Source organism: Ceratotherium simum, chromosome 14 (assembly GCF_057802395.1).
Source record: "Ceratotherium simum simum isolate JZ-2026a chromosome 14, ASM5780239v1, whole genome shotgun sequence".
NCBI classification, from domain to species: domain Eukaryota; kingdom Metazoa; phylum Chordata; class Mammalia; order Perissodactyla; family Rhinocerotidae; genus Ceratotherium; species Ceratotherium simum.
This window is the reverse complement of record NC_141913.1, coordinates 27,430,111-27,450,286: the sequence shown is the minus strand read 5'-3', so window position 1 is coordinate 27,450,286 and position 20,176 is coordinate 27,430,111. Positions and strand designations below refer to the sequence as shown.

General features: G+C 37.4%; 1 protein-coding gene across 3 annotated transcripts in view; it reads right to left on the bottom strand.

Moving 5' to 3' along the window:
• Window positions 1-20,176, bottom strand: part of KIAA1328 (KIAA1328 ortholog) — a 353,895-nt gene that overhangs the window by 48,634 nt on the left and 285,085 nt on the right. For all 3 annotated transcript variants that reach the window (XM_087439155.1, XM_004422476.3, XM_004422475.3), the window contains 2 exons: window positions 19,277-19,458; window positions 5,709-5,817 (listed from right to left, as the gene is read on the bottom strand). In XM_087439155.1, the coding sequence (XP_087295281.1) occupies window positions 5,709-5,817; window positions 19,277-19,458 (291 nt within the window). The remainder of the gene's footprint in view (window positions 1-5,708; window positions 5,818-19,276; window positions 19,459-20,176) is intronic.

Here is a 20,176-nt window from a genome sequence, read left to right as displayed (position 1 = left end):
CCAACAATGATCTATCCAAAAAGGAAATGAGGAAAACAATCCCATTTATGATAGCATCAAAAAGAATAAAATACTTAGAAATAAATTTAACTGAGGAGGTGAAAGATCTGTTCACTGAAAACGATAAGATGTTGATGAAAAAAACAAGACACAAATAGAAAGATATCCTGTGTTCATGGATTAGAAGAATTAATATTGTTAAAATTTCCATTATACTCAAAGTGATATACAGATTCAGTGCAACCCCTATCAAAATTCCAATGGCATTTTTCACAGAAATAGAAAAAACAATCTTAAAATTTGAATGGAACCATAAAAGATTCTGAACAGCTAAAGCAATCTTGAGAAAGAAGAGGTAGTTGGGGCATCACATTTCCTGATTTCAAACTATCTTACAAAGGGACAGTAATCAAAACAGTATGGTACTGGCATAAAAACAGACACATAGACCAATGGAACAAAATAGAGAGCCCAGAAATAAACCCAAGCATAAATGGTCAGCTAATTTTCGACAAGGGTGCCAAGAATATACAATGGGGAAAGGATAGTCTTTTCAATAAATGGTGTTGGGAAAACTGGACGTCCACATGCAAAAGAATGAAATTGGACCCTTATCTTATACTACATACAAAAATCAACTCAAAATGCAGTAAAGACTTAAATGTAAGACCTGAAACTATAAAATTCCTAGAAGAAAAGAGGAGAAAAGCTCCTTGATGTTGGCCTTCCTAATGATCTTTGGATATGACACCAAAAGCTCAGGCAACAAAAGCAAAAATAAACAAGTGGGACTACATTAAAATCAAAAACTTCTGCATAGCAAAGGAAATCATCAAGAAAATGAAAAGGCAACTGATGGAATGGGAGAAAATATTTGCAAACTCTATGTTTGATAAGCTGTTAATATTCAAAATATATAAGGAGCTCTTACATCTTAATAGCAAAAACAAACAAAAAAACCAACCAACCTGATTAAAAAATATGAGGCTGGCCCAGTGGCAAAGCGGTTAAATTCACATGTTCTGCTTGGGCGGTGGCCCTGGGTTTGCTGGTGCAGATCCTGGGCGGGGACCTACTCACCACTCATCAAGCCATGCTGAGGTGGCGTCCCACACAGAAGAGCTACAACTCTACAACTATGATATACAACTATGTACTGGGATTTGGGGAGAAAAAAAAGAAAAAGAGGAAGATTGGCAACAGATGTTAGTGCGGCCAATCTTTCTCCAAAAAGAAAAATGGGCAAAGGATCTGAATAGACATTTTTTCAAAGAAGACATAGAAAAATACTGTCTTCAAGACAGAGAGGAGAAGTTTAACTTCTAGATCGCAGGGTACTTGGATCCTTCTGGCCTGGGCTTGGTAGAGTATGGCCCAGTATTCTGAGCCTGGGCCCCCAATGTCAACCTCAATGGGCAAAGGGCTTTCATAAGCCACCTTCAAATCAGCCATCTGCAAACAATTGCTCGTGAGCATGACTGTGCAAAGGCAATTGCTCTATAGAAAGCTCAGCAAAGTGTAAACTCACACCAAATTTTTAGCATTTAGCATTTACAGCAAATTTTTCAGAAAACATTAAGCATATGGTTTGACAGCAAAGAACCAAGGTCTTAAAAAAAGAAAAAATTAAACTATTTTTTTTAAAAAGCCCCCAAATAAGCTATCAAGTTCTTCAAAGCACATACTCAAATATTTTCCAACCCCTCCAACAAAAAAAAAGGTCCACAAAATCACCCCCCAGCATACCTCAAAAACAAATAAAGCAAAATAAAACAAAACCTTCAACTCTGTGTTGTGGTAAAAGAATCTTTCCGAAAAAAGCTCGAGTAGAGAGGTGAAGAGGACTTCCTAGAAATAGGCTAACTCAAGCTCCAGTTCCAAAAATTCACTAATTGGGCATGATTTGGTGAGATCTGCCTTTCTCTCTTCACATCTCACAAGAAATTTTTTAAAAAAAGAGGACACGAGTCCCATCCATAACTCTTATGAGTCAGGGAAAAACGAACAGGCCTTAGTAATCTTTTACTCCTGGGGCTGAGAATGCAATCCTGCTGCTGCACGCGTGATACTTGCCTCTATTCATCTGTTTGGAATAATTATCACTATGTTGTCATATGACTGAGAGACAGAAACTCGACCAGTATTTTAAAAAGTGACAAGATTTTTGTTTCATTGAACAATCCCAGAAGATACTCTCTTCATTTTAACATAAAATATGTCAGATCTACATACCTAAATAGGAAGACATCAACTTATAAAGTATATACAGCTGTAATAGACTCTTTTTTTTTTTTTTATAATTTATTTATTTATTTATTTTTCCCCCAAAGCCCCAGTAGATAGTTGTATGTCACAGTTGCACATCCTTCTAGTTGCTGTATGTGGGACGCGGCCTCAGCATGGCCGGAGAAGCGGTGCGTCGGTGCACGCCCGGGATCCGAACCCGGGCCCCCAGCAGCGGAGCGCGCTCACTTAACCTCTAAGCCACGGGGCCGGCCCTGTAATAGACTCTTTTTCTCAAATTTGAAATAAAAGATTTGAAGATCCAAAGCTACATTAATGCAAGTATCTGTCTGTTGCAAGTATACTTTTTGATTAAATTGGCATACATCAAGTACAATTAGGAAGGTTATTTATAACGAAGAAATACATAATTCTGCATCTTAATGGGGATGACAATTACAGCTGATGGTTGCTAATTAACATTACTTCTTTCGCTGTCAGTGTCAGATATTTCCTGTACAATCTTTATTGCTGGCAATGGACACACCATTTTGGAAGGCAAAAAAGGGTTAATTATCAGTAACATTTGTACTCATAACAAATTCATTGGTAACCCGCTCAGCTCTGGTTTCCTATTGGAGACTAGAGGATCAAGTCGAATCAGTAAACTTGGACTCAGTGGCATGGCAGGAAAAGTATTTGTTCAACTTTCTTTTTGAGCGAAGGTGCACCTACCCACCAGGTGTTCAGAATGACCAGGAGAAAAGCTCCTCTAGTCTTCTCTCCAGGTGGAGTGGTCTGTGGGTGTTGCCTATTCCAGCTAAGTGGAAATGCATAGCACCGTTAAGTGGCGCCACCCTCTAGTGCCAAGATGACCACTGTGCTTATTCTCTTGGATAGCTCAGGGGTGTGTGATCAGTGCTGGAGGCCAGAAGTGAAATGGAGAGAAAGAAGCATTGCAGCTGCCAGCAAGGAAAACTATAAAGCCCTCTTTGCTTGTGCTGTAAGTTACATATTTATTTTGTTAGCATGAGATAGATGAATATTTCTACATAGAAAGGTGCCCAGCTAAAATCAGGATAAGTGATATTAATGTCCTATGGTCAGTATTATTGAACCTTGAAAGCAATAAACTTTATGAGTCAATAAATATTACATTTGCAACATAGTTAACATTCCTTTACTGTCTCTAGCACTTATTACACATTGTAACCGCAAGTCTACAATACATTATTCATACTTGGGGTGTCACCACGTGATGGATTGCTGTAGGAGAGGCTGTCCTTTAAATAAATCAACAAATAAAAATGCAAATGTTAACATTTTCAGCCACAACTTTTTCTATCTTGAATGGGGAATGAAAATTTCATATTATATTGACAGGCAGCAGAGAGTACAATTAACAAGCTACATTGCGAATCAGAGAGATGACTTTGCCCCGCCTGGTTTTCTCACCTGCACATGGACTGATATGGGATTCTTCTAGGTGTTAGCTCTTTTCAAAGAACAAAGGAAAACCTGTCTCCCACCAGCATCTGTCCTACCCCTATCCTCTTTTGCAACTCTAGAAATTCTTGGAATTTAAGGTGAACAGGGGAAGGGCGTTTACTCTTGCTCTCCTCAGTACCTTTAAAGGTCTGTTGGGTTGAAGAACAATAGGCTTCTTTTGCATTAAGAGTCTGTGTGTAACTGAAAAGTAGTCTATAAAAAAATGCCTTTTTTACACTTCTAAATAAAGACAATTCAAATAATCCTGATTCTGAAATTTGGAAAGCACCCACTGTGTCGCCCTCCTGGTAACTGATTTTCATAGTCCTGAATCGTTTTCTTTAAACTCTGCACTTTGTGTAACAGACCTATAATATGCCAACATGCACTTCTAAGGATAAAATCTGGTGCGCCATACATTATTTTATTTAGCCAAATGCTCATTATTTAAGAAGCTTCTGAGAATCCACATTTAGCTGATCTGCAGTATTAAGAGCTAATAGATAAAGAATCCTTTTTTAAAGGTCCATAGATATGAGTCTTCATAGCAATTTTAACTTGGGCTTGTAAAACTCTACAAACTTGATATGGTCCATTTAGAAAATGTGTGCTGAGGATGTTCTACAAAACCCGTACTCGGGAAACATTTTATTCTTTTTCATGCTTCTCTCTAAACTGAAACGCAAACATCAAAAACATATTAAAGTAGCATTAAAGATCTCATTTTAATCTTCAGCAATAGGAGAATTCACCAAGATTGAAAATCCAGATTGTTTCTCCTCTTTACCTGTAATTCTTCCAAAGGAATCTCTCAAGATGAGCTGGGATGGATCATCTTCAAGTGGAAGCATTTAGCCACAATGTTAAGTGGTCCAGGGAGGGAGCCCCATCAATATTTCAGAATCACAACTTACTGTGGATCTTTGGCAAAATGCCAACAATGGCAGCATTAAAAATAAAAGAAAGGAGTAACGGAAAAAGAACGTGGTAAACTAGTTAAATTTTCTTTTGATTATAGGTGGCCTCCAAAATAGGGAGGTTGTTGTTGTCAACTATTATAATATTTAAGATCATGGGCTTTGGAGTCTGAAATGCTGCTCTACCTCTTACTAGCTGTGTGACCTTAGGCAAGTCACTCAATCTCTCTGAGCCTTAGTTTCCTAATTTTTAAAATGAGGATGACAGTAGTACCACCTCATAAAGGCTGTGAGGAAGAGTAAATTGGATAATCTTGCATTAAATCAGATAAGCCTTTGATATCAAGGGCCTGGCACAGTGCTGGGCACATAGTGGATGTTTCATAGATGACAGCCATTATTATTATCCACTGAGTTAGAGTCATTTCCCAAAAGTTCTTTAAAATTATGTCTTAAGATCTATATTCATCTGATAAGATGCTAGGAATTTAAGTGTTCAATCAATCATATGCCCAAGGAAACATAAACCAAGCCCTTTTGGTGTTAATGTTTATATATTCAGCCTTAAATACATAATATGGGAGTTGGCTTTATTTGATATGAGAAATTTTAACACCATATTTCTTTTCCTGACTCTAGAAAAGGCTGATCAAAGTATTAACTCCTCAAATATCTCTGGCATAAGTAAATGTTGACAGTCCTTTAACTGTAGTATACAACCCATGACAATTTTCAATATCAACTACTTCAGTTAGTTAAACTTTTAGTCCAAGTGTATAACCATTCTGTGATAAATTGGGAAGGACCTGCTGCTAAGCAGATTTTCTGATGAAAGATAGGATTAGCTTTGCGTTTCTATGGAAATCCTCGCCAATTACCATTATCAGCGAAGAAAGGGCAGGTATAAAGGAAAGAGTTCCATGAGTTCCACCTGGCCAAATCTAGATGCTTCCAAATAAGGGCCTCTCTCCTGAGCAAGAGCCACTAAGAAGTGTCAAGATTTTCCCACTCCTTATTAAATGAACCTCAAAAAATGCTCTTATCTGGAAAATGTTAAAGCAAAGAATCCCTGAAGCTCACCGGGAGTTGTTGTGTTGGAACGGTGATGTGGTTGTGGTTACAAGCTGCTTTTGGTTTCCTGTTGTCATTGGAGATGTGGACGCATCTTTTCTAACTCCTGATGTTGTCCCTGTATGAACAATAAAGGAAATGACTAGGGCATTCAATAAAAGGAAATGGAAAAGTCCAATCTGAGTAATATATTAGAGATGACAGGAATTCCCCAAGCTTTAAAAGTAAGCCATTTTTTCCCCTGAAATTAAACAATGGCAGATGGAAAACTCAGTGGGTTGTTTTGGTTGTGTAAACATCAGATATCCACAATATCTTACTTTAAACAAGTACATTTGTGCAATAACAGACTAACTAGAGATTTTGTTTTTAAACTAGATGGCCTGTCATATTCCTGGTGATTTGGGTTTACTGTGAAAATGCACAAGAATGTAGACTGCTTAATTTTGTTCCCTTTAACTATCATAAGAAAAGACCTTTCGGGGCTGGCCCAGTGGTGTAGTGGTTGAGTTTGTGTGCTCTGCTTTGGCGGCCTGGGGTTCGCAGGTTCGGATCCCGGGCGCGGACCTATGCACTGCTCATCAAGCCATGTTGTGGCAGCGTCCCATATACAAAATAGAGGAAGACTGGCACGGATGTTAGCTGAGGGATTTCTTCTCTTTAACAAAATATAAAATTCCAGCACTTTGTATCTCCACACCCCCCAAATTAAATTGATCCTCCCCCTAAAACTTTCAAGGTAGACAGAAATCTTGAATGTTTCTTTTAAAGAACTATGCATTGGGCTAAAACAAGTATCCTACTGGAAGAGATGCTCAACTAACTATTCATTCCAGGGCTGATTTGGCCTCTGTTCCTTTCTAACAGGCAATGTTTAGTTGATAATTCCTTTTTCCTTCTGGAGTGCTAAATAATAAGATGAGATGGACAAAAAGATTTTTTGTTTTTGTTGTTTTCTAATTATTACTATTTCTAATAATAATAATTTTTCTTCTCCTTCTCTTTCTCCTTCTTTTTAATATTATTTTCCAAAAAACACAAAATATCCTTGTTGTTTTCTTGGAATACTATAAATATCTCATTCACAATTTTCTTCTAGTTCCTGGGTAACTGTTGCCCAGGCTGCTTAAAGAAGTTATTTGGGAAGAGTTACTATTTCTTTGAAGAAAGGATGAATATTCAAATAACACAAAGACAGCTTTGGCATGTTGGGAATACCAGACCCTAAAATGCCAAGAATACTGGGAATGGCACAGCTTAGGTGTGACCAGAGAAAATCAGGCCTAGAGAAAGCAAGAGCCTTATATCTACAGAGATTAGTGTCAGAACAATTACCATGATCCTTGGTATTCAAAAGCTGTACTCAGTAATTGACAGTTCTCTATATGTACAGATGTAAAAGACCAGCCATTTAAACGTACAATTCAGTCCTCTTTGTATACTCAAACCTGTACATTCTCATACTAGAAATAAACTCCATACAGTGCATTCAGTCGGTAAATATTGCCTGAGTACCTAATGATGGGCAATCCTGGTGCCAGGATTGAGCTCAGGCTTAGTTTAGGAGGAGGAGAAGGAAGATGTGAGAGTAAGAAACTGAGATAATCTGAACAATCTGGTAAAGAATCATAAATAACCCAAGGCCGTATCAGGTAATAATAACAACTAACAGACACAGTACACTTACTACGTGCCTATGTGTTCTAAGCCTTTTCCATATACTATATTCTCTCTTTTTTTTAAAAACAGCTTCATTAAGGTATAATTTGAATACCATAAAATTGAACCATCTTAACTACAGTTTGATAAATAGTCGTAAATGTATGAAATCATGGCCACAACCCAGTTTAAAAAATTTTTGTCACGGTATTTACTTATTTTTACAATCCAGTTTTAGAGTATTTCCTCACTCCAAAAAGTTCTTTCACACCCTTTTGTAGTCAATCTTTTCTCCCTGTCTGGTCTATTTCTATCCCCCTCCAGCTCTATCTCTATAGTTTTCCATTTCTAGAAATTAGTTATATTTATCCTCATAAACACCTTTTGTGATAGATACTATTTTTTTATATCTAATTTACAGATAAGAAAAATAAGCCATAGGGGACTCACACGAGCTGCCCAAGGTCACAGCTAGTAAGTGATAAAACCAGCATTCATGCCCAGACAATCTGATCCCAGAGTTTTCACCTTTATGCTATACTGCCATAGTAAATAGTATAAAAAGTCTGAGGAATTAAGAAGTGGGAGAGATCACATCTGGCTATGGGATTAGGGAAGATTTGATGCAGGAGGTGCAATTTTGATAAGAAGGAATAAGGAGCATGGAATTAACAAAAGCATTGAATTAAAAGCCTCAAGGCTAAATATTTAATGTATTCAGGAAATATTTATTGAGCATCACTATGTCCTTGTACCTTGCTAATCACTTTAAATCACTTTACATGCATTATCTCATTAATCCTTACATCGGTCCTTAAATTACTGTCCTCATTTCATGGAAAAGGAAGTGGAAACTGTGAAAAGGTCAAGCAGCATGTCCCATATCACACGGCTAGTAAGAACAAGGCTGGGTTTTGAATGCAATCAAGGTCTCTGACTTTGTATTGTAAACTCTTAAACATTGTGGTAGTTGGCCTCAAAACTAAACAAAGCAGCAACAACAACAAAAAAAGCCAAAGTGGTCTCTGGAGAGATTATTCTTGTGGCACAATTGAGAAGAGAGTGGAACAGGGAGAATGGAGGCAGGTAAAGCAGTTCACTACAATTGTCTGGGTAGAATCCTGGGTGATGAGAGGGGAAATTAAAATGGGCAAACAAGAATAGAAACAACTCAGAGGTATGTGTGGGTGAGGGGAGAGGGAAGAAGAAATGCCTGGTAGTGCTAGAACACAAATATCTTTCCAGTCACTATTCCAGAAGACCTGAGCATTAGTCTTATTCATTCTGTTTTGATACTTCTGTCAAAAGTGTGGTTGAGACAGTTGACATTTGATGGAGACAATTTAAAGAAGGAATTTTAAGAGTCCAGAGACTTCTATGGAATCCACAGATGTACTTCAAATGTGTGAATCCCTCATAATTGCAGGCACAATAATGTGTGTGTATGTGCTCATTCATTTTTCTGAGCATGGGAAAGGGAACATAGCTTTCATCAAATTCCGAAAGGGTATGGACCTCCCCAAAAATTAAGAATGACTGCTCTAAGGCATAGGGCAAGTTGATTCTTCTTCTTAAATCTCTAAACTCTATTCCTTATTAAGTTTCCAGGAAGCTACATATCAACTTTTAATTATACTCGTTCCTTCTATGAAATTTGATTTAATATTAAGTATACCAACAATTACACACAGTTATACATATTCATAGAACTACATATCCCTCTTATTTATACACACACACATAAAGATAACATACACATTTTAAAAATAAAAGTGCTGGTAAAAATATTACCCATTAGGCTGATAAATTTCATATATAAATGTATATGTTTATATCTATAAATATATGTGAATATATGTAAATAAACATACATATATTTTTGCATACAAAGATGGAATTGAACATAATGGATCATGTCCTAATTACATACAGCTGGGTCTATGTCTGCTTGTCTGTCAATGAGTATCTCATGATAAGATAACTTCTTAGAGTTCAATGTTCAGGAAAACTGTTTCCGGGCCCTTTGTTTTATTTTGCATTTTAAAAATAGCTGAGCTATATTATACATTAAGTTTAGTTTAAAGAATAAATGACAAATAAAATACCAAAGTAAGCCCTTTTCAGATCAAGAAATAAAGTACTGGCAGCATTACCACCCAGAAGCATCACCAATATCTATCCCCAATTACAACCTCTTCTCGCTTCCAGGAGCCAGCCACTATTCTCATAATTATTTCTTTTCTATTCTTTATATTTCATCATTTATATATGCATCCTAAAAATGTGATTTAGTTTTGCTGCTTTTGAACTTTATAATAATAGAAACATACTACATATACTCTTTTTAAGACTTCTTTTTACTCAATATTATGTCTGTGAGATTTATCTATGTTGATGATTTATGTAGCTGCCATTTGTTTTCTTTGCTATGTAGTATTCCATCGTATGCATTCACGACTTTTTATCCATTCTGCTGCTGATGGACATTCGGAGTGTTTCTGGTTTGGGGCTGTTATGAAGAATGCCACTGTGGCAGAGGCAGCTAGTTAAACACTAAAATGCACTCTTCCCTTCTTCCTGAGTGCACAGCTAGACTATATCTCCCAATCCTCATTGTAATATTCCTGTCCTATTAAAACCTTCCACATGTACTCTTCCATGCCCGTCTTCATCCTTGCTGACTGCTATGGAAAGGTCAACAAACGGTTTTCTGTAAAGGGTCAGATAGCAAATATACTAGGCTTTGTGCGCCATCCAGCTCCTGTTCTAACTATTCAACTCTGCTATTGTAGCTGAAAGCAGCCACAGACAATATATAAAAAATGGAAATGGCTGTGTTCCAATAAAACTTTATTTACAAAAACAAGCAGTGGGCTAGATTCGTCCACGGACCAAGTTTGTCAACCTCTGTGTTACCGTAATGCTCCAGGTGATCTTGGAAGGCACATAAAGATGGCAGAGCCATCATTCTTTGAAGCAGAGCTGCTGTCAACTTGAACCCCTACCCTGGACTGTTACAGGAGAAAGAAAGAAACTTCTTGTTCTTTAAGCCGTTGATTTTTTTTCTGCCTACTTGTTACCACAGTTTATCCTACCCTAACTGAATATAGTTGCTATGAACATATTTGTAAGTTAATCACTGTGTGTATGAGATTTTCTCTAGTATATATACCTAGAAGTGGAATCACTAGGATGAAGGGTATTTGATATTTTTTTTATTTTTATTTTTTTATTTTTTAATTTCTTTGAGGAAGATTGGCCCTGAGCTAACATCTGTTGCCCATCTTCCTCCTTTTTTTTTCTCCTTAAAGCCCCAGTAGATAGTTGTACATCATTGTTGTACATCCTTCTAGTTGCTCTATGTGGGACACTGCCTCAGCATGGCTTGATGAGTGGTGCGTAGGTCCGTACCCAGGATCCAAACCTGTGAACTCTGGGCCGCCTGAAGTGGAGCGCACGAACTTAACCGCTATGCCACCGGGCCGGCCCCCAAAGGGTATATGTTATTTATCTTTAATAAATAATGCCAAACTGTTTTCCAAAGTGGTTGTATGAATTTACACTCTGACCAGCAGATAGGCATTCCTGGTGCTCTAGTCTTACTAACACAAGAATGATAATGAAAACACAACCGATGATAATTTGTGGGAGGTAGCTAAAGCAATGCTTAGAGGAAAGTTGTAGTTTACATACTTATAGTAGAAAAGAAGAAAGATTTAAAATTGATGATCTTTGGGCCGGCCCCGTGGTTCAGCGGTTAAGTACGTGCACTCCGCTGCTGGCGACCCGGGTTTGGATCCCTGGCGCGCACTGACGTACCACTTCTCCGGCCATGCTGAGGCCGTGTCCCACATACAGCAACTAGAAAGATGTGCAGCTATGACATACAACTATCTACTGGGGCTTTGGGGGAAAAAATAAATAAATAAAATTATATAAAAAAAATAATAAAATAAAATAAAATTGATGATCTCAGCTTTCAATTTAAGAAGCTAGAAAAAGGAGCAAATTAAGCTCAAATTAGTAAAAAGTAAATAATAAAAATAAGAACAAAAATCAGCAGAATAGAAAACACACAATAGAGAAAAATCAACAAAAAGAAAAAGCTGGGTTTTTTCCCCCCAAAATTTAGTAAAATCAATTACCCCCTAGCAAAACTGATCAAGGGAGAAAATCACAAATTACCAATATCAGGAATGAAAGAAAGATATCACTACAGATGCTAAGGCCATTAAAGAAAAGGCGTGTTATAAATAACTTTATGCCAATAAATTCAACAACTTAGATTAAATGAGCAAATTCCATGAAAAACAAAACTTATCAAAATTGAACACAAAAAGAAATAAATCTGAATAGTCCTACATCTATTAAAGAAAATGAATCTGTATTTAAAATATTTTGCACACAAAACAAAATCCAAAATAAGAAAATTCATACACACACAACATCACCATCAACACTACAACAAAAGCAACAACTCCAGGCCCGACGTTTCAATGGTGAATTCTATCAAACATTTAAGGAAGAAATAATGCCAATCTTACACAAACTCTTTCAGAAAAGAGTGAAGGGAAAAATATTTCCTTAGGAGAAATGTCTTAGGAGAAATGTCTACTCGAGTCCTTTGTCCAGTTTTTAATTGGGTTGCTTGACTTTTTGTTGTTGAGTTATAGAAGTTCTTTATATATTCTGGATACTAGATCCATAGAAGATATATGATTTGCAAGTTTTTATCCCTTTCTGTGGGCTGTCTTTTCATTCTATTGTTAGTGTTCTTTGATGCAAAAAATTTTTAATTTTCACTAAGTCCAATTTATCTATTTTTTTTCCTTTGGTTGCTTCTGCTTTTGGTATCATATCTAAGAAACCATTGCCTAATCCAAGCTCACAAAGGTCTGTAGATCTATACCCATGTTTTCTCCTAAGAGTTTGAACTCTTATTTTTAGGTCTTTGATTAATTTTGAGTTAATTTTTGTACATAGTGTAAGACATATAAATGATCAATTCAACTTAGTTTTTTTTGGCATGTGGATATCTAGTTGTCCCAGCACTATTTGCTGAAAAGACTATTCTTTCCCTATTGAATTGCCTTAGTGCTCCTGTCAAAAATCAATTGGCCAGAGATGTATGGGTTTATTTCTGGATGCTCAATTCTATTCCATTGATCTCATTATATAACCTTATGTCAATACCATACTATTTTGATTATCATAGCTTTATAGTAAGTTTTTTTTGTTTGTTTGTTCTTGTTTTTTGTGAGGAAGATTGTCCCTGAGCTAACATCTGTGCCAATCTTCTTCTATTTTGTATGTGGGTTGTCACCAGAGCATGGCTTGATGAGTGGTATAGGTCTGCACCTGGGATCTGAACCTGCGAACCCCATGCTGCTGAAGCGGGGCCCGTGAACCTAACCACTACGCAACTGGGCTCGCCCCTGTAGTAAGTTTTAAAGTCAGAAAGTGTGAGCCTTCCCACTTTCTTCCTCTTTTTCAAGATTATATTGGCTATTTGGAGACCCTTGCAATTCTGTATGAATTTTAGGATTGGTTTTTCTATTTCTGCAAAAAATGTTGCTGGGATTTTGACAGGGATTACATTGACTCTGTAGGTTGATTTGGGGAGTATTGCCATCTTAACAATATTAAGTCCTCAAATCCATGTCTTTCCATTTTATTTAGGTCCTCTTTAAGTTGTTTCAGCAATGTTTTGTACTGTTTAGTGTAACAGTCTTGAACTCGGTTAAATTTCTTGCTAGGTATTTTATTTTTTTGATGCTATTATAAATGGAATTGTTTTCTTAATTTCCTTTTCAGTGTTCACTACTAATGTATAGAAACACAAGTGATTTTTGTGTGTTGAATTCCATCCTGCAACTTTGCTGAAATCATTTATTAGCTCTAAGAGTTTTTTGTGCATTAGCTCTAATAGTTTTTTGTGCATTCTCTAGGATTTTCTATATATAAAATCATGTCATCTGCTAACACGGATACTTTAATTTCTTTCTTTTTTTTTTGCTGAGGAAGACCGGCTCTGAGCTAACATCTATTGCTAATCCTCCTCCTTTTTTTCCCCAAAGCCCCAGTAGATAGTTGTATGTCATAGCTGCACATCCTTCTAGTTGCTGTATGTGGGACGCGGCCTCAGCATGGCCGGAGAAGCGGTGCGTCGGTGCGCGCCTTGGATCCGAACCTGGGCCGCCAGTAGCAGAGCCCACGCACTTAACCGCTAAGCCACGGGGCTGGCCCTAATTTCTTCCTTTCCAATTAGGATGTGTTTTATTTCTTTTTATTGCCTAATTGCTCTGGCTAGAACTTCTGGTACAATGTTGACTAGAACAAACACAATTCCTTAAGAACAAGGTCTGCTCTGCTCCCTCTGGGTCCAGGTACTCACACCTGGAACTTAGGCTGCTGGCTTCAAGACTGCTGCTATGCTGGGGAAGGGAGTAGAGCAAGGCTAAATTAAAACTCCACAAAGTTCTCCTACTATGTTTGAGAAGCCTTTTTTTCTGGTTAAGCATTTGCTTGGTTTCTGTAAATCTTTCACTATCTTCTAGAGTTCTGATATGGTTTTTGCCAGGTTTTTCAGTGTTTCTGGGTAGGAACGAGCCCCTGGAAGTCCCTACTCTACCATTTTTGCTGACAGTCTCCTGACTCATTTATGACACTAGTGTAAGTCTGATACCAAAATCTGACAAGGTCATTACAAAAAAAAGGATGTTACACGCCAATATCTCCCAGTCAGCATAATTCATCAAATTAAGGGAATAAAGAAGAAAACACATGATCATCTCAATAGGTGCAGAAAAAAGATTTGATGAAATTCAACACTCATTATGATAAGGACTCTCAGCAAATGAGGTGGGAACTTTCATAACTTGATAAAAAGTATTTACAAAAACCCTACAGCTAAAATTATACTTGATGAAAGACTGTCTGCCTTCTCTATGAGCTCAGGAACAAAACACAGAAGTCTACTTTTACCATTTTGTTCTATATTGTAATGGAAGTCTTAGGCAGTATAATGAGATAAGAAAGAGAATAAAAGGCATAAAGATTAGAAAGAAAGTAGTTGTTATGGACTGAATCGTATCCTCCGCCCCCAAATTCATATGTTGAAGTCCTAACTTCCAGTACACCTCAAAATGTGACTATATTTGGAGACAGGGCCTTTAAAGTGGTAATCAAGATTAAACAAGGTCATATGGGTGGGTCCTAATCCAATATGACTGGTGTCATTATAAGAAGAGGGAGACTGACCAGGGATACATGCTTACAGCAAAAACGTCTTGTGAGGACACAATGAGAAGACTGCCACCTGCGAGCCAAGCAGAGAGGCCTCAGTGGGGAACTGGAAAGGAACACGAGGTAACCTTCGTGAATAATGGAAATGTACTATATCTTAATTGGGTGGTGGTCACATGGGTATTTGATAAACAATTGTCAAAGTTTATCAAACTGTACACTTAAGGTCTATGCAATTTTATTGTATATAAATTAAACTTCAACTAGAATAAAAGGAAATGAAAAAAACCCCACAGTTTTCTTGACTCTTAAGGAAGTGCTATTTTTTTTGGCAAGGAAGACTGGCCCTGAGGTAACATCTGTTGCCAATCTTCCTCTCTTTGCTTGAGGAAGATTGGCCCTGAGCTAACATCTGTGCCCATCTTCCTCTATTTTGTAAGGGGGATGCTGCCACAGCATGGCTTGATGAGTGGTGTGTAGGTCCACACTTGGGATCTGAACTCATAAACCCCGGGCTGCTGAAGCAGAGTGCGCAAACTTAACCACTACGCCACTGGGCCAGCCCCATGGCAGTGCTGTTTTTAAGACCCCACTCTATTGATATCTCTTGGACATTACAAATCGATCACCATAAGGACTTTGAAGGGACAAGTATATACATTTCTTAAATCACTAAATTATAGGAGGCACTGAGGTCAAAAGATTTAACTGATTAGATCCTTTTTGTGGGAAAGCAAGGCAAGAACACAGAAAGAAAAATCAATACATATAATGTTATATTAATTCATTCCACAAATATATAATGAACACCTACCACATATTAAACAACGTTCTAGGAGATGAGGATACAACAATGAACATATGAAATGCTTATATTCTAGCCAGAGAAGATGCAAAATACAAAAAATCAGCAAATTATATAGTATTTTGAGATATGTTTTTCTATTGTAAAGGATGGGAAATGTAGAGCCTCTGGTTTAAGTGATGATATTCCATATATAGCAATTTCAACTCTTAACGCTAGTCTCTTGCATTTGAATTCCTTTTTTGAGTGAACTGGACAGGACAATTTAATCTACATGTCTGGGTTTATTCAGAGCCCTATACTATGCTTATCTTCTATGTTCTGTCGATAAAGGCATCACCTTTGAACAAATCTTTTAGCTCAGACATCTGGAAATCAGAAGTAATATCTTGTGGTACCTTTTCTAATGGTTAAACATACAATAATAATGATGATGATGCTAATAATAAAAGAAACATAAATAAATGCTCCTTAGTCACAAGATAGAAATGGGTTCTATACTTTGGATACTCTAACTTGTTCATTTCTTTAATCATGTCACCTATATTAATCCATTATGGGTTACAAAAAACACTCACATCACTGCAAGCACAGGCTCATTTAGAGGAACAATTAGGAGCTTCAGAGATTATTCTTCACTTCAGATGAGTCTACAAGAATCCTCTTCCAGTAAAAGAAAAATGTGTTTGGGACCACCTCAGGGAGCCTCAACCAGTGACAGCTGCTATATATTATATTACCCAAAAAAACCCAAAGACAAAATGAAGGGCAAGATCAATACCATCAGGTAGATCCAATTTCTCCAGGTTTAGCCTCTCTCAAACTCTGTCAAAGTTTTAAGGCGATTCAGAGATCAATGAAAGAGGAACAGAAGGAGGTAGCTCTAAATGTAGTAGGGGCTTTGGATGGCTTCACAGCCTGACTTGGGAATGGGCAGTGCCAAGCGTCAAGGTCTAACCTTTGATTCTGGAACATGTGTGCTCAGTGTCCTCAGAACCTCTGCTAGTCCATCAGCATAAGAGGAAAAAAATGCTCCCAGCTTCAAGGGCTCTTATAAAAGAGAATCAGTGATGGGTGGAATCAGGAAGGGGTGGTTCTAGGCAAGCTAGGAGAGAATAAAAATACTTCTGCACAGGGAGGAAAAAAGAGGAATGAAGACTGGGTGTTTCCAGATTTATGCCTTTGGCTTAAAAGTTCTTTACTCAAGTTTAGATTTTCCTAAGTAATGTCTCCTTGCTCCACATAGCTCAATAAAAGCAACTAAAACAGAACATTCCAAGCATTGATGATTGAAAAACAATTTACATTTTAAGCATAATTCTGACAACACTGTGTATATTTTTGCAATCACCACATTGTTTCTTGAGACAAGAATCAGGTCTTTTTTACAAGTGTCGTATCAGTAAAGGTGACAGATGGCGAGGAGGATAGGAGAGGTAAAGGAGTAAGAGACTGATAATAAAGATTAATGGTCCTGCAGTAAATGTCCTATGCAGGACTTCATGATTAAAGGACAACAAAAGTAACAAAAGATATAAAACAGAAGAAAAGCATATTAAAAAATTCAGACATACTAAAGAGGGGAAAGCAATTAAGGAGATACTAAACCAAGCAGTGTAACTTAGGCAATTAGTGCTAGGTCATTGGCCTTAGGATAAACAGAGTGTCTAAACCTCTTGCAGCACACCTTGGCAAGTCTGTCTCCCATTTGGTTGGGTGCCACAGCAAACGCCAACGCAGTAACTTTGCCCTGTACTGTAATCCGTGTAAACTAGCTCTGCAATGGGCAGAATGGCTCAAAGGGGCAACTTCGGCTACCTCAATGATCAGGTACACCATTGCCAATGGCTCCAAATCAGAATAAAAGAAGAGAACAATACAAGACAGCCTTCCTAGTGACTGGAAAAAAAAGTTAATCATTCCTATGAATCCTTTAAAACAAAACTCTTAAAAGGATGAAAAAGTTTCTATTTTCCTCACTATAACCTTCCTAACTCTATAACCACTCTCCCGCAAAAAAGGAAGAGAAAAAAATATCTAATGAAAAAAATAAAACATGAGTGAAAAAATGTTCCTGAAAACTTTGCAGAATTGTAACAGCTTTCTCTTGGTTAAACTGATTGGTATAGCAACATTATAAAATGACCATTAGGATTCATTGTGCACAAGGGAAAATGCTGAAATGTCAGCAGACTACACAGCAAAAAGGAATGGGTTCTGAACCCCTGTTAGTCAAAAATGATTTTGTTTCAAATTATAAATTGATTCTTTTTGGACACAAGCCCTTTCCAGGGTTCCAGCTTCTGTAACTGGGCCTGGGAGAGATTAACCTCCACCACGGCAAGGGCTGGCCTGATGATACCTTTCTCAAAGTGCCTTTTCAATTGCCGCTGTAGTCTTAACCAATAACAGAAGGTATTTGTCCCTTTGCTATTACACTATATTTTTCTCATTTTGCTATTTTATTTTAGTGCTGACACACAACACAAATTTATTGACAAGTTAACAGAAGACTATGTTAAGTCTTACAGCAGAACCACCACATCAATTTTGACTGGCTCACCACTCTCCAGAGTGCAAAGTAAGAGTTTCCCACCTCTGATGGACTACTAACAGAGAAAGTAAAGAAGATGCTACCTCAGATACTAAGTCTCCTCAATTTCATTTTTGTTTCTGGCAGCAAAGTCGGAAAAGACAAAAGTTGTTCTAAGTTATCCTAAAGCAATGGCAGTCTACAGAACTTTTGCCTCATGTCAAACAAAACGTACTTTTGCTTTTGTTTCAAATTGTGGATAGCCTTCCTTCTGAAGTTTGGATTAATTATCATCTCTCAATTATCTGGGAGAGGACTAAACAACTTCTAGATTAATCATAATTAAAACCAAAAAACATGACAAAGCTGGCAGCAGATGACCAAAGGCAAGGAGCAGCACACCTGCAAGATCTTCTCAGAAAGCACCACTCATTCTCAAATAAATAATGTAGTGTGGCTAGAGAGATTATGACAAGTTGGCTTCTTAACACCAGAGGTGGGCAGGTGCTAGCCCAGTGAAAAAAGAGGTCAGTAAGAAGGGAATCAGGGTTAATGGTTGTGAGTAGGAAAGAGAGATGTCTGGGAAAGAGGCGTGAGCAGCAGGGGGCTCTGAGACCTTCCCTGGCCCTTTGTTTTCTGTCCACCTCTTCTGTACAATGAAGCTCAGACTTGTTCCATTCTGCTCCAAAGTCCTCTCCTTAATAATTCCAGAAGAGAATAAGCCAAAAGCTACTCCAGAAACAACCGGGAAACACAATTAAATTTGACTGTTTCACTTAACATTTCACATAGATATTTAGAATTGATTTCTTTTAAAATATCTACAACATATAAAACAGGAAGAATTACTGGCACTTAAAAGACTGCTAGGTAATACATGCTTAAGACTTATGAGGTTTTGTTTTAGCCACAATGTAGAATTATACATGACCTCTCCTACACTCTCCCCATATTTCCAGTTAATTGATTAACTGTAGTTGGTAGAGTTTACTTCCCATCAGAGATTTATGTTCAATTTCTTGTCCTCTTTATTCACTTTGAACATTATTTTGTGTCTATGACCATACTTACTGCTGAATAATTCTTACAGTTTGCTGCTTGCAAAAAGAGGGACAAACTGGGTAGTTTCTCACATGAGTATTCTAAGAGAAATGCTGATGCAATTCACTGATGTGGTAGATGTGCTACCTGCCGCCTTGCAGGCACATGTCAGTTTGTAACATATGTAACTCTTGCTCAGCTTTGTAGGAAATCCTCTGGAGTTCACGACTAGCAGGCAGCAGCAACCACTTGCCCCCAACAGCTTCTCATTTTGCTACTATACGCTAAGCTTACCTCTTTGGGGTCGATATGTATCTTTCTTTTGACATGTCCACAGGGCATCATCTTCCATATGCGACTGAAACCCAACTGTCTTCTTTTCACTTCTATTCTCTCCACTGTTAGTGGACTCTTGGTACTTTTTGATGGATGGTGATGTTCCAAGCAGCCAGCCATCACATTTTGACTTCAATAAACTGAAAAGGATAAACATCAATGAGCTATAGAGAGCACAGAAGCGGGTACAGATCACACAAAGGCATATAAATTCAGCATGAGTTGAAATGCCTTTCATGGCAGTAAAAACTTTCTTTTTCTTCTTACTTTTATTGAGGTATAATTTAAATAATTTACTATCCTGTGTCCTGCCACAACAATTTTGGAGAATAAATGGTCTTTATCCTCAAAAAGCCTATATTTGGAGTTGGGGAAATGAGACTCAGACTCACGAAACTGCTAATAAAGCCACAGAGTATGACTAAAAACCAGAATATCTATAGAAATAAAAAGTATGCTAAAACAAGACCTGCATAACTAAAATGTTTCCAAGTACTAAAAATGAACATCAGGGATTAAAATACCACCAATTTGCTTCAAATGCATTTGTGTTTCTCATCTTCAATTGTTATCTATTTCTTACGTACCTAGAGTATGTAAGGAGTAGTACAATAGTGCATGTCGAAGAACTGTTCTCTGTCCTCACATAATTTCATTATCAAATCAGCAAGGCAAATATGGAGTAAAAGGAATTTTCATGAACATCAACACAAGTATGTATGTTTTTCTCTCTAATAAACTGTGTTCCCACCATTAGCACATTTCCTCTTATAACATTTTATTTTTTTAGAGAGAAATGTTCTGATGATGTATATCCCTTGCTATTGCACCAGCCTCTTCCTTCTAACTTAAGTTCAC